The sequence below is a fragment of the Carcharodon carcharias genome, chromosome 6, assembly GCF_017639515.1.
Source record: "Carcharodon carcharias isolate sCarCar2 chromosome 6, sCarCar2.pri, whole genome shotgun sequence".
In the NCBI taxonomy this organism is placed as follows: Eukaryota; Metazoa; Chordata; class Chondrichthyes; order Lamniformes; family Lamnidae; genus Carcharodon; species Carcharodon carcharias.
The window spans coordinates 188,737,269-188,754,562 of record NC_054472.1 but is presented as its reverse complement, the minus strand read 5'-3'; the positions used below and the strand labels follow the sequence as shown (position 1 = coordinate 188,754,562).

At 48.4% G+C, this 17,294-nt stretch overlaps 1 protein-coding gene across 1 annotated transcript; it reads left to right on the top strand.

Moving 5' to 3' along the window:
• The first annotated feature begins 10,389 nt into the window (after positions 1-10,389).
• On the top strand, positions 10,390-11,049 carry LOC121278867 (2-(3-amino-3-carboxypropyl)histidine synthase subunit 2-like). Its single transcript, XM_041189324.1, has one exon. The coding sequence runs from the start codon at positions 10,390-10,392 to the stop codon at positions 11,047-11,049; it is 660 nt and encodes a 219-aa protein (XP_041045258.1).
• Positions 11,050-17,294: the final 6,245 nt, after the last annotated feature.

The following is a 17,294-nucleotide window of genomic DNA, read 5'->3' as shown; positions in this document are numbered from 1 at the left end:
AATGCACGGATCACACGCAGTCCTGATGCTGAGTAATCTGGCCTTTAAATCCCAGTCACAGGATCATACAGCACAGAAAGAGGCCATCCAGCCCACCACCACGCCTGTACTGACCCTTTGGAGGAGCTATCCAGTTAGCCCCACTCCCACCGTCTTTCCCTATTGCCCTGCAAGTTTATTCCTCTACAAGTATTTATTCAACACCCTTTTGAAAGTCACTATAGTGGAGGGGAACTTGCAGGTGGTGGTGTTCCTATGCACCTGCTGCCCTTGTCCTTCCAGCTGAGAGATTGGCGGGTTTGGAAGGTGCTGTCGAAGGCGGCTTGTTGAGTGGCTGCAGTACACCTTGTAAAGAGGAGAAACTGCTGCTCTGTGCACGGAGGGAGTGGATGTTGAAAGCTGGTGATGGGGCCCCAGTCAAGCGGGGCTGCTTTGTCTTGGACGGTGTCAAGCTCCTTGAGTGTTGTGGGAGCTGCACTCATCCAGGCAAGCGGGGAGTATTCCATCCCACTCCTGACTTGTGCCTTGTAGATGGTGGACAGGATTTAGGGAGTCAGGAGGTGAGTTAATCCCCAGCCTCTGAGCTGCTCTTGTGGCCACAATATTTATATGGCTAGTCCGGTTCGGTTTCTAGTCGATGGTAACCCCCCAGGATGTTGTTGGCACATGAATAAAAGAAAAATTCAGGATAGGGAAAGGGTCGCAAAATATCACACAAGCTAAATTCACAGGTAATGACAGTGAAATGGCAGAAATTTGTAAAGAGTAATTTTTCCTCACTATTTACCAGGGAGACTAACATGGTGAACGTGATATTAGAACAGATCAAATAAGATCTAAAGACACTTAAGGTAGAAAGGAGGGAGATCATTGATAAGTTCATCAAACCTACAGGATAAAACCCCTGGTCCAGATGGATTACATCCACACATATTAAGAGAAAGGACAACAGACTCACTATATAAAATTTCAATAGAAAAGGGAATAATGCCAGAGGACTACTGGGTAGCCACTGTGATTCCTATATTCTAAAAGGTGATGGAATAAGTCCAGGGAACAATAGGCTAGTTAGCTTAAAGTCGTTGGCAGGCAAGGTCATGGGATCTTTACTCTAAGACTTAATAGGAAAAAGTCAGGCAACTGACAATATAATTAAAGGTAGTCAGCATGGATTTCAAAAGGGAAAGTCATGCTTGATCAAGCTTATTGAATTCTTTGAAGAAGTAAAGTTAAAAAGTAGACTGGGGTAAAGCAACTGATGTATTTGAATTTCCAAAAGATCTTCATTAAGGTATGACCTAGAAGGTTCATGATAGAGCATGTGGAGACTGGGTCAAACTGTAAACTGGGTAACAAGTTGTGTACAAGACAGTAAAAGAATCGAGGTTAAATTACTCGCACGGATAGACGGTGGGAAATGGTATTCCACAAGAGCTGTTGCTGGCACCACTGTCGTTCATGCAGTGATTTTACTAGGCAATCGGAAGCGCTATTCAAAATTGGCAGATGACTCCATAGTGGGGTGGGGAGTGGAGTGGGGGGGATGTAATTCACAGTGGTGAATAAAGGAAAAAGTTACAAGGCTATTGGGGAGAGAGCAGGAGAGTGGGACTAATTGGATCGCGCTTTGAAAGAGACAGCACAGGCACAATGGGCTGAATGAGCTCCTTCTGTGCAGGATCATTCCACGACCAATGCACACTTTACAGAACGAAGCACTTTGTGACGATTTATATCCACTTTTAGAAGGCACCTCGGCATGAGTGAAGCTTTTTTTTTTAACCAAGCGCATTTAAAAAGCCCTGACTGGGTAAAGCCTGGGTAATTATGTGCGTATAAAAAGGGTGGAAGTTGCCTTTTCCCCAATTGCACTTTGTTCGCCAGGACATTCAACCTTAAATAAAGCATCCCAAAATGAGTGGGTTCCTATGGTGACTAACATAAGACAATGAGTGGATGAAAAATAATTTTTTTAAAAACTTGTCCTTGGGATGTAGGCATGGCTGGTAAAGCCAGCATTTATCATCCATCCCTGATTGCCATGGAGATGTAGCCAGAAGTTGGGACAGTTCTTGGAGAAGATAAGGTTGAGAGGAGGTTTGACTGATGTGTTCAAAATCATGAGTAGATCGGGAGAAATTGCTCCCATTGGTGGAAGGGTTGAGAACCAGAGAGCACAGATTTAAACAATGGAGACATGAGAAACCTTTACATGCAGTGAGTGGTTAGGATCTGGAAAGCACTGCCTGAGAATGTGGCAGAGGCAGATTCAATCGAGGCATTCGAGGGGGAATTTTATTATTATCTGAAAAGGAGGAATGTGCAGAGCTTCAGGGAGAACGCAGGGGGGTGGTACCAGGTAAATTGCCCCTTTATAGGGCCAGCATAGACACAACTGGCCGAATGGCCTCCTGTGCAGTAATAATTCTCTAATTCCATGCAGTTGCTGGTGAGTGGCTTGCTAGGCCATTTCAGAGGGCAATTAAGAGTCAACCACCTTGCTGTGGGTTTGGAGTCACATGTAGGCCAAACCAAACAAGGACAACAGATTTCTTCCCCTGAAAGGCACTAGTTTAATGAAGCAGCTGGACTTTTAAAACAGAACTGTAGCTTCATGATCATTATTGAAGAGACTACATTTTTATCCCCAATTTATTAATTAATTGAATTTAACCCCCCCCCCCCGCAGCTGCTGTGGTGGGATTTGAACCCTTGTCTCGACAGCATTCATCCAGGTTTCTGGATTACAAATGTAATAATAGGATCACTATGCTGCCATCCCCCCTTTTGCCGATTGCTTGTCTTTGGATGAGAAAATCGCCTGCTTATTATGGCATTTTTCAAATTATTCCTTATTCCTGTAATTATTCTTTAGGTTGAAAATCAATCTAATTGTCCTTCTCTTTGTGATTCTCTCTTTCTACTGACAAGTGTGACTGGAGCCTCTTCGCTGGAGCTGTCACAAGTGAAAGAAGCAATTTGCCTTCTTTAAAAAGGAAAAGAAAATGGGAGTCAAATGACAAATAATGAAAAAAAAGTATTTCTTCTGTGGGTGTAGCTGCAGCACAGGGACTGCAGCAGTTCAAGGTGGTAGCTCACCACCACCTTCTCAAGGGGCAACTAGGGATGGGCCAGAAATGCTCATCTCATCAGCAACATTCACATCCTGTGAACAAATAAAAAAAAAAAGTCCCTAAGCACATTATTACTATCAACAATGTTCACATTATGAATAAAACAGGTAAAAATCGACATAAAGAGGAACAGAAAATGCTGGAATTACTCAGCAGGTTTGGCAACATCCGTGAAGAGAGAAACGTTTCAGGTCTGTGATCTCCCATCAGAACTCCAGATTTCTAGCTTTGCAGTGGAGTGTTTTGCTTTTCTAAGAATTGACATCTCTACCCCGTAGAGGGTGGTCCAGTGGAGCAAGGGGTAGCGTCCAGGTCCCTGAGCCAGAAGCTCTGGGTCCGAGTCCCGCTTCAGGACTTGATGACCAGGGAATTGGCGTGTTTGCATTGCCGCCAAACAGGTTGAGTATCGGCCTGTAAATCCTTGGAACGCACACCATTGGCAGGTGGTGAGACCAGAAGAGAATCGCAGTCCACCATGTGATGGAGTTTCTGCTGACACTATCTATAGCTCCAGACTATGATATGCGTGTTGCCAAAGCAACTCAGACCCTCTGAGTGAACTGTAACGCACCAATCTTCTGTACACATTTTTCAACTCAGGAAAATGGATCAGCGAAAGAAAATAATGGCCCAGATGTTACTAGAATGGTGCACCTCATGACATTCCTGAAAAAAAAAACCCCATCTGGTTGACTAATGTCCTTTAGGGAAGGAAATCTGCCATCCTTACCTGGTCAGGCCTACAAGTGACTCCAAACCCACAGCAATGCGATTGACTCTTTCAAAAATGCCCTCTGAACCAGGGCAATTGGGGTTGGGCAATAATAGCCACCGACACCCACATTTCATGAACGAAAGAAAAGTCCTCTGTTAGTTAGACATTCTCTCTCACCCTTCAGCTAGAATACCATTCACCCCGTAGCATGCAGGAAGCGAGAACTGTTAACAGTGCGCCAAGGGATAGCAGGGCATCGGGGGCCTGAGTGAATGACAGAATCATCCGGCTAACTCCTTAACCAATGAGATTCAAGGATTGAGGAATAAACAGGAATAAGGGAGAAGGAAATCGGATGAATTAAAGTCAAATCAGAAAGCAATGAAGAGAGAGAAAGATAAGATTAAAAGAGAAAAGATAGAATGGAAAATTCAAGAAAATTCAAAAATTTAAAATGTATTTTTAAAAAAAGAATCTCTAACAACAATTTACTACCTGCAGGAATGACACTAAGCAGTTTAAAATTGTTCTCTTCCTGGGCTGGAGAGATTCGATTGGCATGGCATTAACAATTATCACTGTTAAAACAGTACCTGCAGTCTTAATCACCAGCCCTAACTTTCTGGGTGAGTGTAATGGACAATTACTCTGCAAATCCAGCAAATTCTTAACAACTGGCTGTATTTCTCCATTCCCTGAACTCGGCCGATTTAGCAACGGCCTGTGCCATTAACGCACTGTTAATTTACCAGGAAGACTTGGCATGTTGTGATTATTTGTGCAAATAACCTACCAGAAGATTACCGTAGCAAAAATGATTACTTGTGTCGATCTTATAGTTCGCGGGTCCGCGATTTAGTTTTGCAGTGGTTAAGAAACAAGCTAATGCTTTGACGCTCGAAGTCAAAACCCTCAGGAGATTAAAGATCTAGGCGCAGTTCAAATAATGAAGCGTAAACAATAGTTTTACTTTCCCAGCAAGGTCCTGCCAATAAATGTACAAATTCCCTCTGTGTTCAATTATACAGCGTAGTAATAACACAACTCATTTTGAACACTCCTTTCTGAAAACAAATCAATGAAAAGCTATCGACAAATGAGATGCATTTGCAGGGCAGAAGTCCAGGGATTTCGGGATAGAAAGTTATTACTGCCAATTGTTTCCAGCAGCAGACCCCGAAAGGAAACTTCATTTTGTATGTTGAGATGATGCTCCAGATTCCCGTGCGGAGCTTAAATCTGGAGTCAACTGGGGCTGAAACACAAAGGAGAGGAAAATAATGAGGAACCAGCAACATTAATTCCAGGGAACAAAAAGGCTCGGCAAACCCCTGGATTCTTTAGCAGAGCTAGAAGTTAAAGAAAGGCATGGAATTTTCTGTAATGCCTCCCGGAACCTCAGGATGCACCCCCCCACTCCACTCCCTCCCCGCCCTCCCCAAGGCCTGGGGTGGGGGGGTGGGGTGGGGTGTTCGCGAGGGGAGCAATCAGGGTCTCGGGGGGGGGGGGGTAAGAGGCTGGAGGTGGGGAGGGGTGGTGGGGTGAAGGCGGTGGGGGTGGGGGGGTGGGGGTTGGGTGGCGAGGGAGGTCCGGAGGTCACTGGGCCTTAAGGTGAGGGTGTCCCCAGTCAGGAGGGGACTTCTGAGGTGCCTTCCCACCCCCGCCCCCCCCCCCCCCCCCCCCCCCCCCCCCCCAAACACCTGAGATTGAACTTGCTTTATTTTTGGCCAGTAGTTGCGAGGTGGGGACAGGCTGGAACCCGGAGGGAATCCCGTCCCTGCAATTTCACGCCTCCTCCCCCCCACCCCCGCCTTCCCCCACCCTCCCCCACCCAGCCCCAGCCTAAAAGCCTCCCGGTGGGTCAAATTCAGGCCTTGAAGTATTGTAATAATAGGAAACAGCTGCATTCATGCACAGCAAGATCCCACAAACGGCAATGAGATAATGATCAATATTTGGTGAAGTTGGTTGAGGGACGATCAATAGCCCAGGACACTGGGGAGAACTCCCCCCTGCCCACCACCACCACCGCACCCCCCCTCCCATTCTTCTTCCTGAAGGGGTGGCCATGGGATTCTTTACATTAGCCTGCCAGGGAAGATGGGGCCTCAGTTTCTCACATCTCATTTCAAAGACTGCACCTCCGACTGTGTAGCACACCCGAAGCACTGCACTAAGTGTTGAGAGGAAATTTATAGAGACATTTAAAGTCATGCAGTATTTTGACAGAGTAAGGAGTAACTGTTTCCCGTGGTGGGAGAGCTAGTTGTAGCATAAGGGTCTGGTATAGAAAGGGTTAATGTTGGACTGGGCACAGTACCGCCCACACTATGATGTAAAGGAACACATGACCCGAGTCATAAAGCAGTCTTGTACTGGACAGACACCTGTGTAGGGGGAAAGCATGGAGGCGGCTCCGAGCTTAGAACAAATACTATATAAGTGCATACAGTCACAAGTAGTTAATAAACTCTTACTGTTAAACGATACAAAACCCAGGCCCTCTTCATGAGACCTACCCAACTACACACAACATTTTACAACATGGTGGCAGCTACTGGAACAACTCAGAATCTCACAGAAGCTGGAGAAGAATTTTAAAACCTGGAAGATTGAAAAAGCAGCGCTCTGAGTTGACGAAAAGCACAAGAAGTGAGGGCACAGAGTTGGGTGTGGGAGGGGTGGGGGTGACCAGAGAAAAACTCCAAAGCAGGACTGGAAGCAGAAGGCAGAAATAAGACTCCACACTGCAGCAGAAAACTCCACTGAATCCCATGGAAGTCCAGCTTCAATACCCAAAGGGGACATAGCGGATGCGAGCTGATCAAAACAACTTAAGTTCTTTCCGGAATGAGTTTTAAAAAGCCGCAGTCAGGATTGCCGTTTCAAAATGCATCACTAGCCTGAGTCCCGAGTCACCACCCGACCATGTGGCAGGGTGAACTCACACCGATCAAAAAAAATAATAATTAAACCAATAACCAGCAGTCTAAAAAAAGCCCAGCAAAAGCCAGGAATTCATGGTTTCACACCCGAAAATATTTAGGTACTTCAGGGAAGAATCAGAAAGGTCGATCCAGGGAGCCATTGCTGAAAATTTTAAAGCAGAAATTTGCCAACACCATTACAGCGGGAGCCCACCATAAAACGGCCAGCACGGAAACCTCCTTGAGAAGAAGCATACACAGCTGTGCCATCTTGTATTTCCTAACATCATTTAAAGCTATGAACACTTTTAATTTTAAATGACCATGGATCAAAAGTCGACTTTACCAGACCAGTTTGGACTCATGCAAGGCCCAAAATTGGGGACCTCGGAGAAGGAGATTCCTTAGAAACACTATTGCTTCAGGACTAGACAAAAAGACAGAAGCTGAGCAGGTTAACACACTGCTTTATTCAGTAGGTCCATTAGCCAATGATATAAGAAATCAACAAATTGTCAGCTGAATTTGATGAAGTTTTAAAATCATTTGACATATATTTTAATCTGAGCAGTAACAAGACCCTTGAAAGAACAAAGCTTAACAGACAGGCGAACCTGTTGACTCCATTATTAATGAGCTGTACAGAATGCCTGAAGCCTCCGACTCTGGTGCCTGAAATCAGAGCTAATCAGGGACAGAATTGTTGTTGGAGTGGCAGACGATGCACTATCGTGTATTTAGAAGGTGAGTGACCGTGCCAGCGTTGTGGAGCCAAGCACGGCCACAGGCACGATCAATGTCCAGCGGTCTCAGCACAGTGTTTTAATTGCACTTCAGAAAGCTGCGCAAAGCCAACACAGGCAGACACACAGATGAGTGCAAGACAAGTCACGAGGTCAAGGTTCCACTCTAACAGGAAACACAAGCTTAGGTGAGGTCAGAGATCAAGGACATTTGTTTTGGAATACAGGCATCTTGGTTAATGGTTATTTCACAAACTTTATCTTGGATACTGAGCCAGTGCTATGGATTTCTCGGACAAGGAGCCATGGTGACCCAACAGCGACCCTAGGTACCTTCCAGGGAGCAGGGCTGACACTGAATGAGAAATGTGAACTCTCCAAGACCTTTACTGGGTTCTCAGGACACATTGTCAGCAGCCATGGCATCACAGCAGACCAACAAAAAACAAAAGCTGTCAGCGAGCTCCCAACCCCTTCCTCGATTCCAGATCACCAGAGATTCCTGGGTATGGTCAAACAGTTGCCAACATTTTTACCTAATCTGGCGCAGTTCACAGAATCCACCTGGAACCTTCTCAAGAAAGACCAGGCCTGGTGCGGGGCCAAACACCAAGAGGAAGCGTTTGGTTGCATCAAAGCCATGCTGCTCTCCACCAACATCCTGACCCACTGACCTAAAGCCCGTCCACCATCCACAAGGCACAAGTCAGGAGCGGGATGGAATACTCCCCACTTGCCTGGGTGAGTGCAGCTCCCACAACACTCAAGAAGCTCGACACCACCCAGGACAAAGCAGCCCGCTTGATTGGCACCCCATCCACAAACATTCATTCCCTTCACCATCGACGCACATTAGCAGCTGTGTGTGTACCATCTACAAGATGCTCTGCAGCAACTAACCAAGACCCCTTCGACAGCACCTCCCAAACCCATGACCACTGCCATCCAGGAGGACAAGGGCAGCAGATACACACGGGAACACTACCACCCGGAGGTTCCCCTCCAAGTCACTCACCATCCTGACTTGGAAATATATCGCTGTTCCTTCAATGTCACTGGGTCAAAATCCTGGAACTCCCTCCCTAACAGCACAGTGGGTGTACCTACACCACATGGGCTGCAGCGGTTCAAAAAGGCAGCTCACCACCACCTTCTCAAGGGGCAATTAGGGATGGGCAATAAATGCTGGTCCAGCCAGCGATGCCCACATCCCGTAAATGAATAAAAACAACAAAAGAAGCTGGCTCACATCAGCAGGGAGAGGTCCCAGACCGGGGGGTGGAGTGGCCACATTAGGCCCCTCGCTCACTTTGAGGAGTGAGTCATCGCGCTGACTGGTGAGGGTGGGGACCGTGCCTGTGGTGACAGTGAGGTCAGCGGTGAACACCCACGTGAGGATCCTGCACCACATCATCCCTCTCTCAACGCAACTGTGAGTGTCTCTCTCTCTCCTGCTTTTGACTCTGCTGCCATGCACTCATTATCTCTACTTTGGGTCACAGGGAGCTCTGCCAAGTGACCAACACCCTCAGCCAGCCAGTCCCTCAGCTCCATCCACATCCTCACCTCCAGCCAAGAGGACTCCTCCTCCATTGAAGAGCTGGAAATAAGCAGCCTGGGAGACCCATCACTGCGCTTACCCACACCCTGCACCAGCGCAGAGACACACACCTCGGTGGGATCTGGATCTAGAGCAGGCTCAGGGTTCACAATCTGGTGGTCACCACACGGACACGTGTCCCCAGCAGGAGGAGGCAGGTTCAGCCGAGCTCCCCGGCATTCGGAGGACTGCTGGGGAAGAGGCATCTGTGAGGTCTGAGTCAGTTGACCAGTCTCTGGATTCGGCCTTCCCACTCATCCTGGAGAGTCAGCAGAAGGCGGGGAAACATCACACAGAGCTGCTGGAAACCCTCCACAGAGTGGTACGCGAGTCGGAGGACTATGCCACCTGCTCTCTGATGAAGCGGTGCCTACATGTGCGTGTTTGGAGGAAGGGGAGGATGGCAGACGCCATGGAGACCCTGGTCCAGCAGAACTCGGAGATGCGCACATCTGCCCTCCATCGCAGTAGCCATGATGAGTTCCTGCAGTGACAACGCGAGAGGGAAACAGGGCACCTCGACATCCCTCCAGGTGCTCCTTCCCATCAAGGAGTCAGGCCGGGGCCCTCGGGCATCCGAAGGGAGCAGGAGCAACAGCTGGGCACCCCTGGGCCATCCACTCAGGAATCTCAGAGGCCTTCCTCTCCCTCCGAGTCCCCTTTGCCTATGAGCCCCTCATCCTCTGTCACCGCAGAGGGAGCAGCCGGCCCACAGGAGGGCAGCCAAAACAAACCAGGGCCCTCAAGGCCTCGGCTCTCCAGAGGACCCACGCTGCAGTCATCAGAGGCAACAGGGCCAATCATTGCACAGGCTGTCTCCACCCCTGCTGCGGATGTCAGGGCAGCGCCTAGAAGAAGTGGTCGGCCTAGAAAAGTTAAGAATTTCTGATCACAGTTGGTTGCACAGGTGAACACATCTTGTCACTTTATAACCTGAAAATATATTCACCTTCACTGAGTAATGTGTAACGGTGTCTTTCAGCTTCATGGACAGACTCCGCAAGCCTTCCTCCTGCATCCGGCCCCGCCTCCCCCACTCACATTTCAGCTGCACACAGCTGGCCCACAAGTAAGTCTGGAGGGAGAAGTGTGTGTGGCAGGGCCTTTTAGAGCCTCGTGCGAGCTCTCTCTCCCATGCACGTAGAGCCTTCCCGCTTCACACTCACCTCAATGTCCTGAGCGTTTTCAGTGCTGCCTGCTGGGATTCTCTTTCAGTTGTCCATCTGAGCTGACCTGCATCTCCGCCCAGCCACTGACCACACTCCCTTTAATGAAGCGATACTACATGATTGAAAGAGCCAAGGATGCTCACGTGGTAGGAATTTTAGTGGGGTCTCTTGGTGTCGCTGACTACCTTTCTACTATTGGACATCTTAAATCAATTGTCAAGCAAGCTGGCAAGAAAAGCTACACTTTTGTAATTGGTAAACTGAATGCTGCCAAGTTAGCTAATATCATGGAGGTGGATATATATGTACTTGTAGCCTGTCCAGAAAACTCTCTGCTGGATTCCAGTGAGTTTTATAGGCCAGTATTAACACCATTCCAGATGGAGGTTGCTTGCAATCAAGTAAGGAAATGGACCGGAGAGTACATTACTGACTTCAGGGACCTGCTTCCAGGTGCTTGCTGCCAGGTTGAATTTCCAGATGAGGCCTTCAGTGGTGAGGACGCTGATGTCTCTCTCGTAACTGGAGCCCTGCGCGCAACACACTTGCTAGAGTCGGAGTGGCAGAACAAAGCATCAAGCGCATCTCTGATCCACAGGAATGATGCCTTAGCAATCACCCAGTCACACTCAGCAGCCTCATTGTTAGCAACTAGGAGCTGGCAGGGGCTGGAGCAGAAACTAGGAGAGACTTCTGTATCAAAAGCAGTGGAAGGGCGAAAGGGCATTGCGATTGACTCTGAGGGAGAGAACACAAGTTGAAGGAACTGGGATTGGGAAGTTATCAGTTGTGTAAGCTTTGGGCTGAAATTGAAGCTAAAGGATAACAGATGAACTGACGAGATTTATTATTGGACGAGCACCTGCTCCCGTCCAATACCAGGCTCCATGTTACAAGATGGTTGTTGTAAAGTATGTCTTCCCGCCCCCCACCTCCTTTCCCCTCCCCCAGTCACCCATGTCCTTTCCCCCATCACTGTAGAGCCCCTCTGGCATCACCTTCCATCTCCCCACTGTCACCCACCAGTCAGAACCCTTTTGTTTCTGGTTTGTCCAGGTGAACGTGCACGTTCCCTACCTTATCGAGAATCCCACCCCCATCCACATTGACCTCCCGACCTCCTCCTTCACATCCCCAGGGTCCGTGTCTGCCTCCAACTCCCCACCAACCACCCTCGCCATCCCTTCTACCACTACTGACGCACCCTCATCTTGCTCCCCTATGGTCTCACTCTGCTCTGTCTCATACTCACCATTCCATCCTATCACACCCACCCTCATTTTGCTCCCCAGGAGGCAGTCATTGACTCTACAGACCCCTCCCATGCACGTTATACCGCCCCCCCCCTTACTCCTTCCTGCTCCCTTACTCCTTCTCCAGCCTTACTGCTACCTACCCCGCTATCTCCTTCCTCCCGCTGGACTCCTTTCCCCCTCTGAACTCCATCCTCTCCTTGGACTGCTTCTCGCCTCCGAACCCCTCTGTCCCAACTCCCCCAAAGTCCTTCCCCCCTACAAACTCATTCCCCCCTCCGGACTCCTTCCCTGAAACCTTCCTCCCCCCCTAACACCTACCTCCTCAGTTGCTGCATTCTCTCCTGTAACACCCTCCTCCCCCGTATTCCCTCCCCCCACCTCCCCGTCTCACCCCACCACCCCCCCCGACACCTTCCCTCCCCCATCCCAACCTCACCCACCACCGCCCCCTCCCCCCACCCCTCCGACCTCCAGTACACCTTCCTCTCCCAGTCAAACCTAGACTTTCCCCTCCACCCCCTCGATGGTCATCTGTAGCAGCCCATGGCCTAGACACTGATGTCCTGAAGCGGACCCCAGACATCAGGGCGACCTTCCACCTTCCGTGAGCTGCTTCACAGCGGAGCCATGTCCTTGAGAATCCACCCAGCACGCGACGCCTGTGTTCCTCCAGGGCCCGGTATCTGTCAGGCTCCAGCGCCACCTTCTCCTCAAACGTCCACGATCTGAGCAAGGCCCTAACGCTGAGTCCTGACTTCTGCACATCAATGCTTGTTCTGGACGGGTGTCTTTTCCCACCAGTGTGGGGTGGGGGGGGGTAAATTTGACGTGGGGGCAGAATTCTGGCGAGCAGGGCTTATAATGATAGGCAGGTGCCTTAACATGATGTTCCCGATGTGTGCACGGGGAGGGGGGATTCGCGTCCCACCATTGACGGGTGGAGCGGGGCGATTGTGGACTGGTTTCACGACGGCGTGGAACCGGGTTTTTGACCTTCCCGCCATATTGTCCACTCACGCCCGCCCGACGCCAACAGGGACGGGAATTTCCGCTGGAGGACACGGATTTAAGGCCACTGGCAAAAGAGCAGGTGGGGAGATGTGGAGTTTTTTTTTTTAACATGCCGAGTTAGGAGGATTCACCGTAACTTTCAAAACTGAATGAATGCTTGAAAAGGAAATTTCGCAGGGCTGTGGGGTGAGAGTAGAGGGAGTGGGACTAATTGGATAGCTCTTTCAAAGAGCTGACATGGGCAGAATGGGTTCAACTGTGATTCCTCCAGTCTGTATTCCTCTGCACCAGCTGTCAGGAGAGGGAATATTATTAAACTTTGAACATTGCAGATTATTTATTTCAACGAAGCTATTTTCAAAATACTTCTCATCAGCAATGATCAATACCTTTGTTTCCTGGGCTCTTAAGAACAAGTATTGAGCAAAGCGTGTCACAATGAGGGCACAGATTCAAAATAATTGGCGAATGGAGTAATAGTGATGTGAGGAGAAATCTTTTCACCCAGAGGTTTGTGCCTGGCTTCCTGCTTCTTTTATTAATAATGCAGAGAGGCCATCGACATTGTAGCTGAGCTTTTTTTCAATGCATTCACGGAATATGGACTTCGCTGGCTGGGCCGGCATTTATTGCCCATCCCTAATCGGTGGTGGTGAGCTGCCTTCTTGAACCGCTGCAGTCCATGTGGTGTAGGTACACCCATAGTGCTGTTAAGGAGGGAGTTCCAGGATTTTGACCCAGCGACAGTGAAGGAATGGTAATATATTTCCAAATCAGGATGGTGAGTGACTTGGAGGGGAACCTCCAGGTGGTAGTGTTCCCATGTGTATCTGCTGCCCTTGTCCTCCTAGATGGCAGTGGTCATGGGTTTGGGAGGTGCTGTCGAAGGGGTCTTGGTGAGTCACTGCAGTGCATCTCGTAGATGGTACACACACTGCTGCTACTGTGCGTCGGTGGTGAAGGGAGTGAATGTTTGTGGATGTGGTGCCAATCAAGCGGGGCTGCTTTGTCCTGGATGGTGTCAAGCTTCTTGAGTGTTGTGGGAGCTGCACTCACCCAGGCTACATCTCTCATCCTGTTCTTTTGCCAGTGATCTTAAATCCATATCCTCTGTTTACCGACGTTGTAAGATGGTGAGCGGAATTTTCCGTCCACTTTGGCGTCGGGTGTCATGGTGGGCGTGAGTGGACAAAATAGCAGGAAGGCAGAAAACCGGTTTCATACCATCGTGACCACACACTGGGAAGGTCACGTTAATGCATCTGCCTATCATTATAAGCTCTGCTCGCCAGAATTCTGACCCCACAGCAAATTTACTGCCTGTTGGCGGGGAGTATTCCATCACACTCCTGACTCGTGCCTTGTAGATGGTGGTCCGGCTTTAGGGAGTCAGGAAGTGGGTGACTCTCCACAGGATTCCTAGCCTCTGACCTGCTCTTGTAGCCATGGCTAGTCCAGTTCAGTTTCTGGTCAATGGTAACTCCCCCCAAGGCTGCTCATAGTTTGGGATTCAGTGAGGGTAATGCCATTGAATGTCAAGGGGCGATGGTTGGATTCTCTCTTGTTGGAGATGGTCATTGCCTGACACCTGTGTAGTACGAATATTACTTGTCACTTGTCAGCCCAAGCCTGATACTGTCCAGGTCTTGCTGCATTTGGACATGGACTGCTTCAGTATCTGAGGAGTCACGAATGGCGCTGAACATTGTGCAATCATCACCGAGCATCCTCATTTCTGACCTTATGATGGAAGGAAGGTCATTGATGAAGCAGCTGAAGATGGTTGGGCCGAGGACACTACCCTGAGGAAGTCCTGCAGTGATGTCCTGGAGCTGAGATGACTGACCTCCAACAACCACAACCATCATCTTTTGTGCTAGGTATGACTCCAACCAGCGGAGAGTTTTCCCCCTGATTTTCATTGACTCCAGTTTTGCTAGGGCTCCTTGATGACACAATTGGTCAAATGCTGCCTTGATGTCAAGGGCAGTCACTCTTACCTCACCTCGGGAGTTCAGCTCTTTTGTCCATGCTTGAACCAAGGCTGTAACGAGGTCAGGAGCTGAGTGACCCTGGTGGAACCCAAAGTGGGTGTCAGTGAGCAGGTTATTGATAAGCAAGTGTCACTTGACAGCACTGTTGATGACCCCTTCCATTACTTTACTGATGATTGAGAGTAGACTGATGGAGTGGTAATTGGCCGGATTTGGATTTGTCCTGCTTTTTGTGTACAGGACATACCTGGGCAATTTTCCACTTAGCCGGGTAGATGCCAGTGTTGTAGCTGTACTGGAACAGCTTGGCTAGGGGCGCGGCAAGTTCTGGGCACAAGTCTTCAGTACTATTGCCGGAATATTGTCAGTCCTAACATGAACACATATCTTCAGAGTCTGAACTCTATCAAGACAGGGTGCAACATGTGTAATCTGACCTTCAACCCCCAGGTCAGATGACCCCATATATATAGTACAGAGTACCGTATAATATCTAATACTGGAGTCCACAACCACAATCAGCTATTATCATGACATTTCCCTTTAAAAAAAAATTTACACAACTCAAGTATACAAAGTCTCTTATCTATTAATTCTCTCTCTGTTTTAATCAGTCTGTTTTGTCTTTTATTCTTCTCTGTAGTCCTATTATTTTGCACAATTCTTCCACTGGATGTTCTGAATGCTAATAGGAGTGATTTTGAAGGACAAGGGGCCTTCTCCAGCTCTGTGCCATTATCATGCCTTGGATAGTTTTCAGAACTCTCAGGCTTTGTCTGGTTATCTGTTGCTTCACTGGTGGGATCTCAGCTACACTTTCTGGTTCAGAGCAAGGTTCCATTCCATTTGTTTTCCATTAGAATTTCTGGTTTCTCCTGTACTGTTGTCCATTTGGAGCCTGCACTAAGTAAGACCTTGGTTCTCCTGTGATTCATGTGACAACAGCAGGATTCCAGATCCCTTCATGCTGAATCCTCACTGTCTCTCCCATGTTCAGGTCAGGCAGAGGCCGAGCACCTGGATTAAAGTACTGTTTCGGCTGTCTCAGTTTGAGCAGGTCCTGCATGCTGTAGCTCACTGGCTGTGGAAATAATAGTTGGGGCCCAGTTGGAAGCTTAGTTCTTAGTTTTCTCCCCATCAGGAGCTGTGCTGGAGATGATCCAATGCCCTCTAATGGAGTATCCTGAAATCCAGCACAACCAGGAAGGGGTCTCTTCTGTCCACCTTTGCCTTCTTCTACTGGTGTTTTAAGATCTGCATGGTACGTTCCACCATTCCGTTGGATTGTGGATATTTGGGACTTGACGGGGTGTGGCCAAACTTCCAGTCCTGTGAATTTGCGAAACTCTGTGCCTGAGAATTGTGGACAGTTATCGGGGAACAGCATTTCAAGTATGCTGCGGTGAGCAAAAACTGTTTTTAAATCATTTATTACAGTGATGTTCTTATTATCATTTCTCAGCAGCAGAGTCTCAAAAATCTTTGAGTAATAATCTACTGCTGGTAGGTACTCACTATTGTCAAATGTGAACAAGTCCACTCCAGTTTTCTGCCAGGGCCTCTCAGGAACACTGTGTGGTTGAAGTGGTTCTTTTTATTGCGATTTACTGTACTTTTCGCACACTGCACATGCATTCACCATTTCCCTGAGTTGTGCTCCCATTCCAGGTCAATACGCTACATCTCGAGCTCTTCTCCTGCATGTTCCTATGCTGAGGTGACTTTCATGTATGTGCTGCAGCATTTCTTTCCTCAGTGTGGCAGGAATTATGATCTTTTTTCCCTTGGAAAGTATTCCTTCTGCTCCATGAAGTTGCTCACAAAAGTTCCAGTTCTCTTGTCCAGCAGAAGGGGCTCCGCTCCGACGTGTGGACCTGTCAGTTTGCACAATCTGCTGCAGATTTCTCAGGGTGGCATCATTCTTGGTCGCTGCCCTGATCTCATCCAGTTTGGTTACAGCCAGAGCTAAGTTCTTTGTCAGCATGTGAACCTGTGCTTCTGTTTCTTTATCCTCTTCCTCTGTGATAGGTAGGTATGCACGTGACAAAGTATCTTCGATGTACATGTCCTTGCCCAATTTGTACTTAACTCTGACCTAGTACTTCTACAGATGCATCAGTAATCTTTGGATTCTTGGTGGTGCACAGTTCAGGGGCTTAAGTGCAGCTTCCAAAGGCTAGGGATCAGACTCTACCTCCACGTCGTTGCGTGGACAAACTGGTGGAAGCATTCTAGGCCAAACACAATTGCTCGCATTTCCTTCTCTATTTGGACATACCGCTGCTGTGCTTCAGTCACTGTCTTTGAAGTGTATGCCACTGGTGCCTCATTTTGCAAGAGGACAGCTCCCAGGCCAGTCTTTGAAGTGTCCACTGAGATCTTGGCCAGCTGACTGACATCGGAATACTGGTACTTGAGTCAGTGTTCTCTTCAGGCTGGTCAAAGCTTCATAGAGACTTTGTTCCCAGTGCCATTCCACATCATTTTGTGGAAGTTCTCTGGGAGATGCTGTCAGGTCTGACATGTTTGGAATGAATTTCCCAGGATGGGTCATCATTCCCAAAAACCTCTCCAAGTCTTTCTTACATTCTGGGGGTGGCATGTTCATGACTGATTCGACTTTACTTGGGTCCAGCTTCAGTCCCTCACTTGTTGGCACATGCCCCAAGTACTTGATTTCATGAAGACCTATTTTGCACTTTTTCCTCTTTAACTTGAGATTCCTTTGTCTAGCTCTGCTTCAGT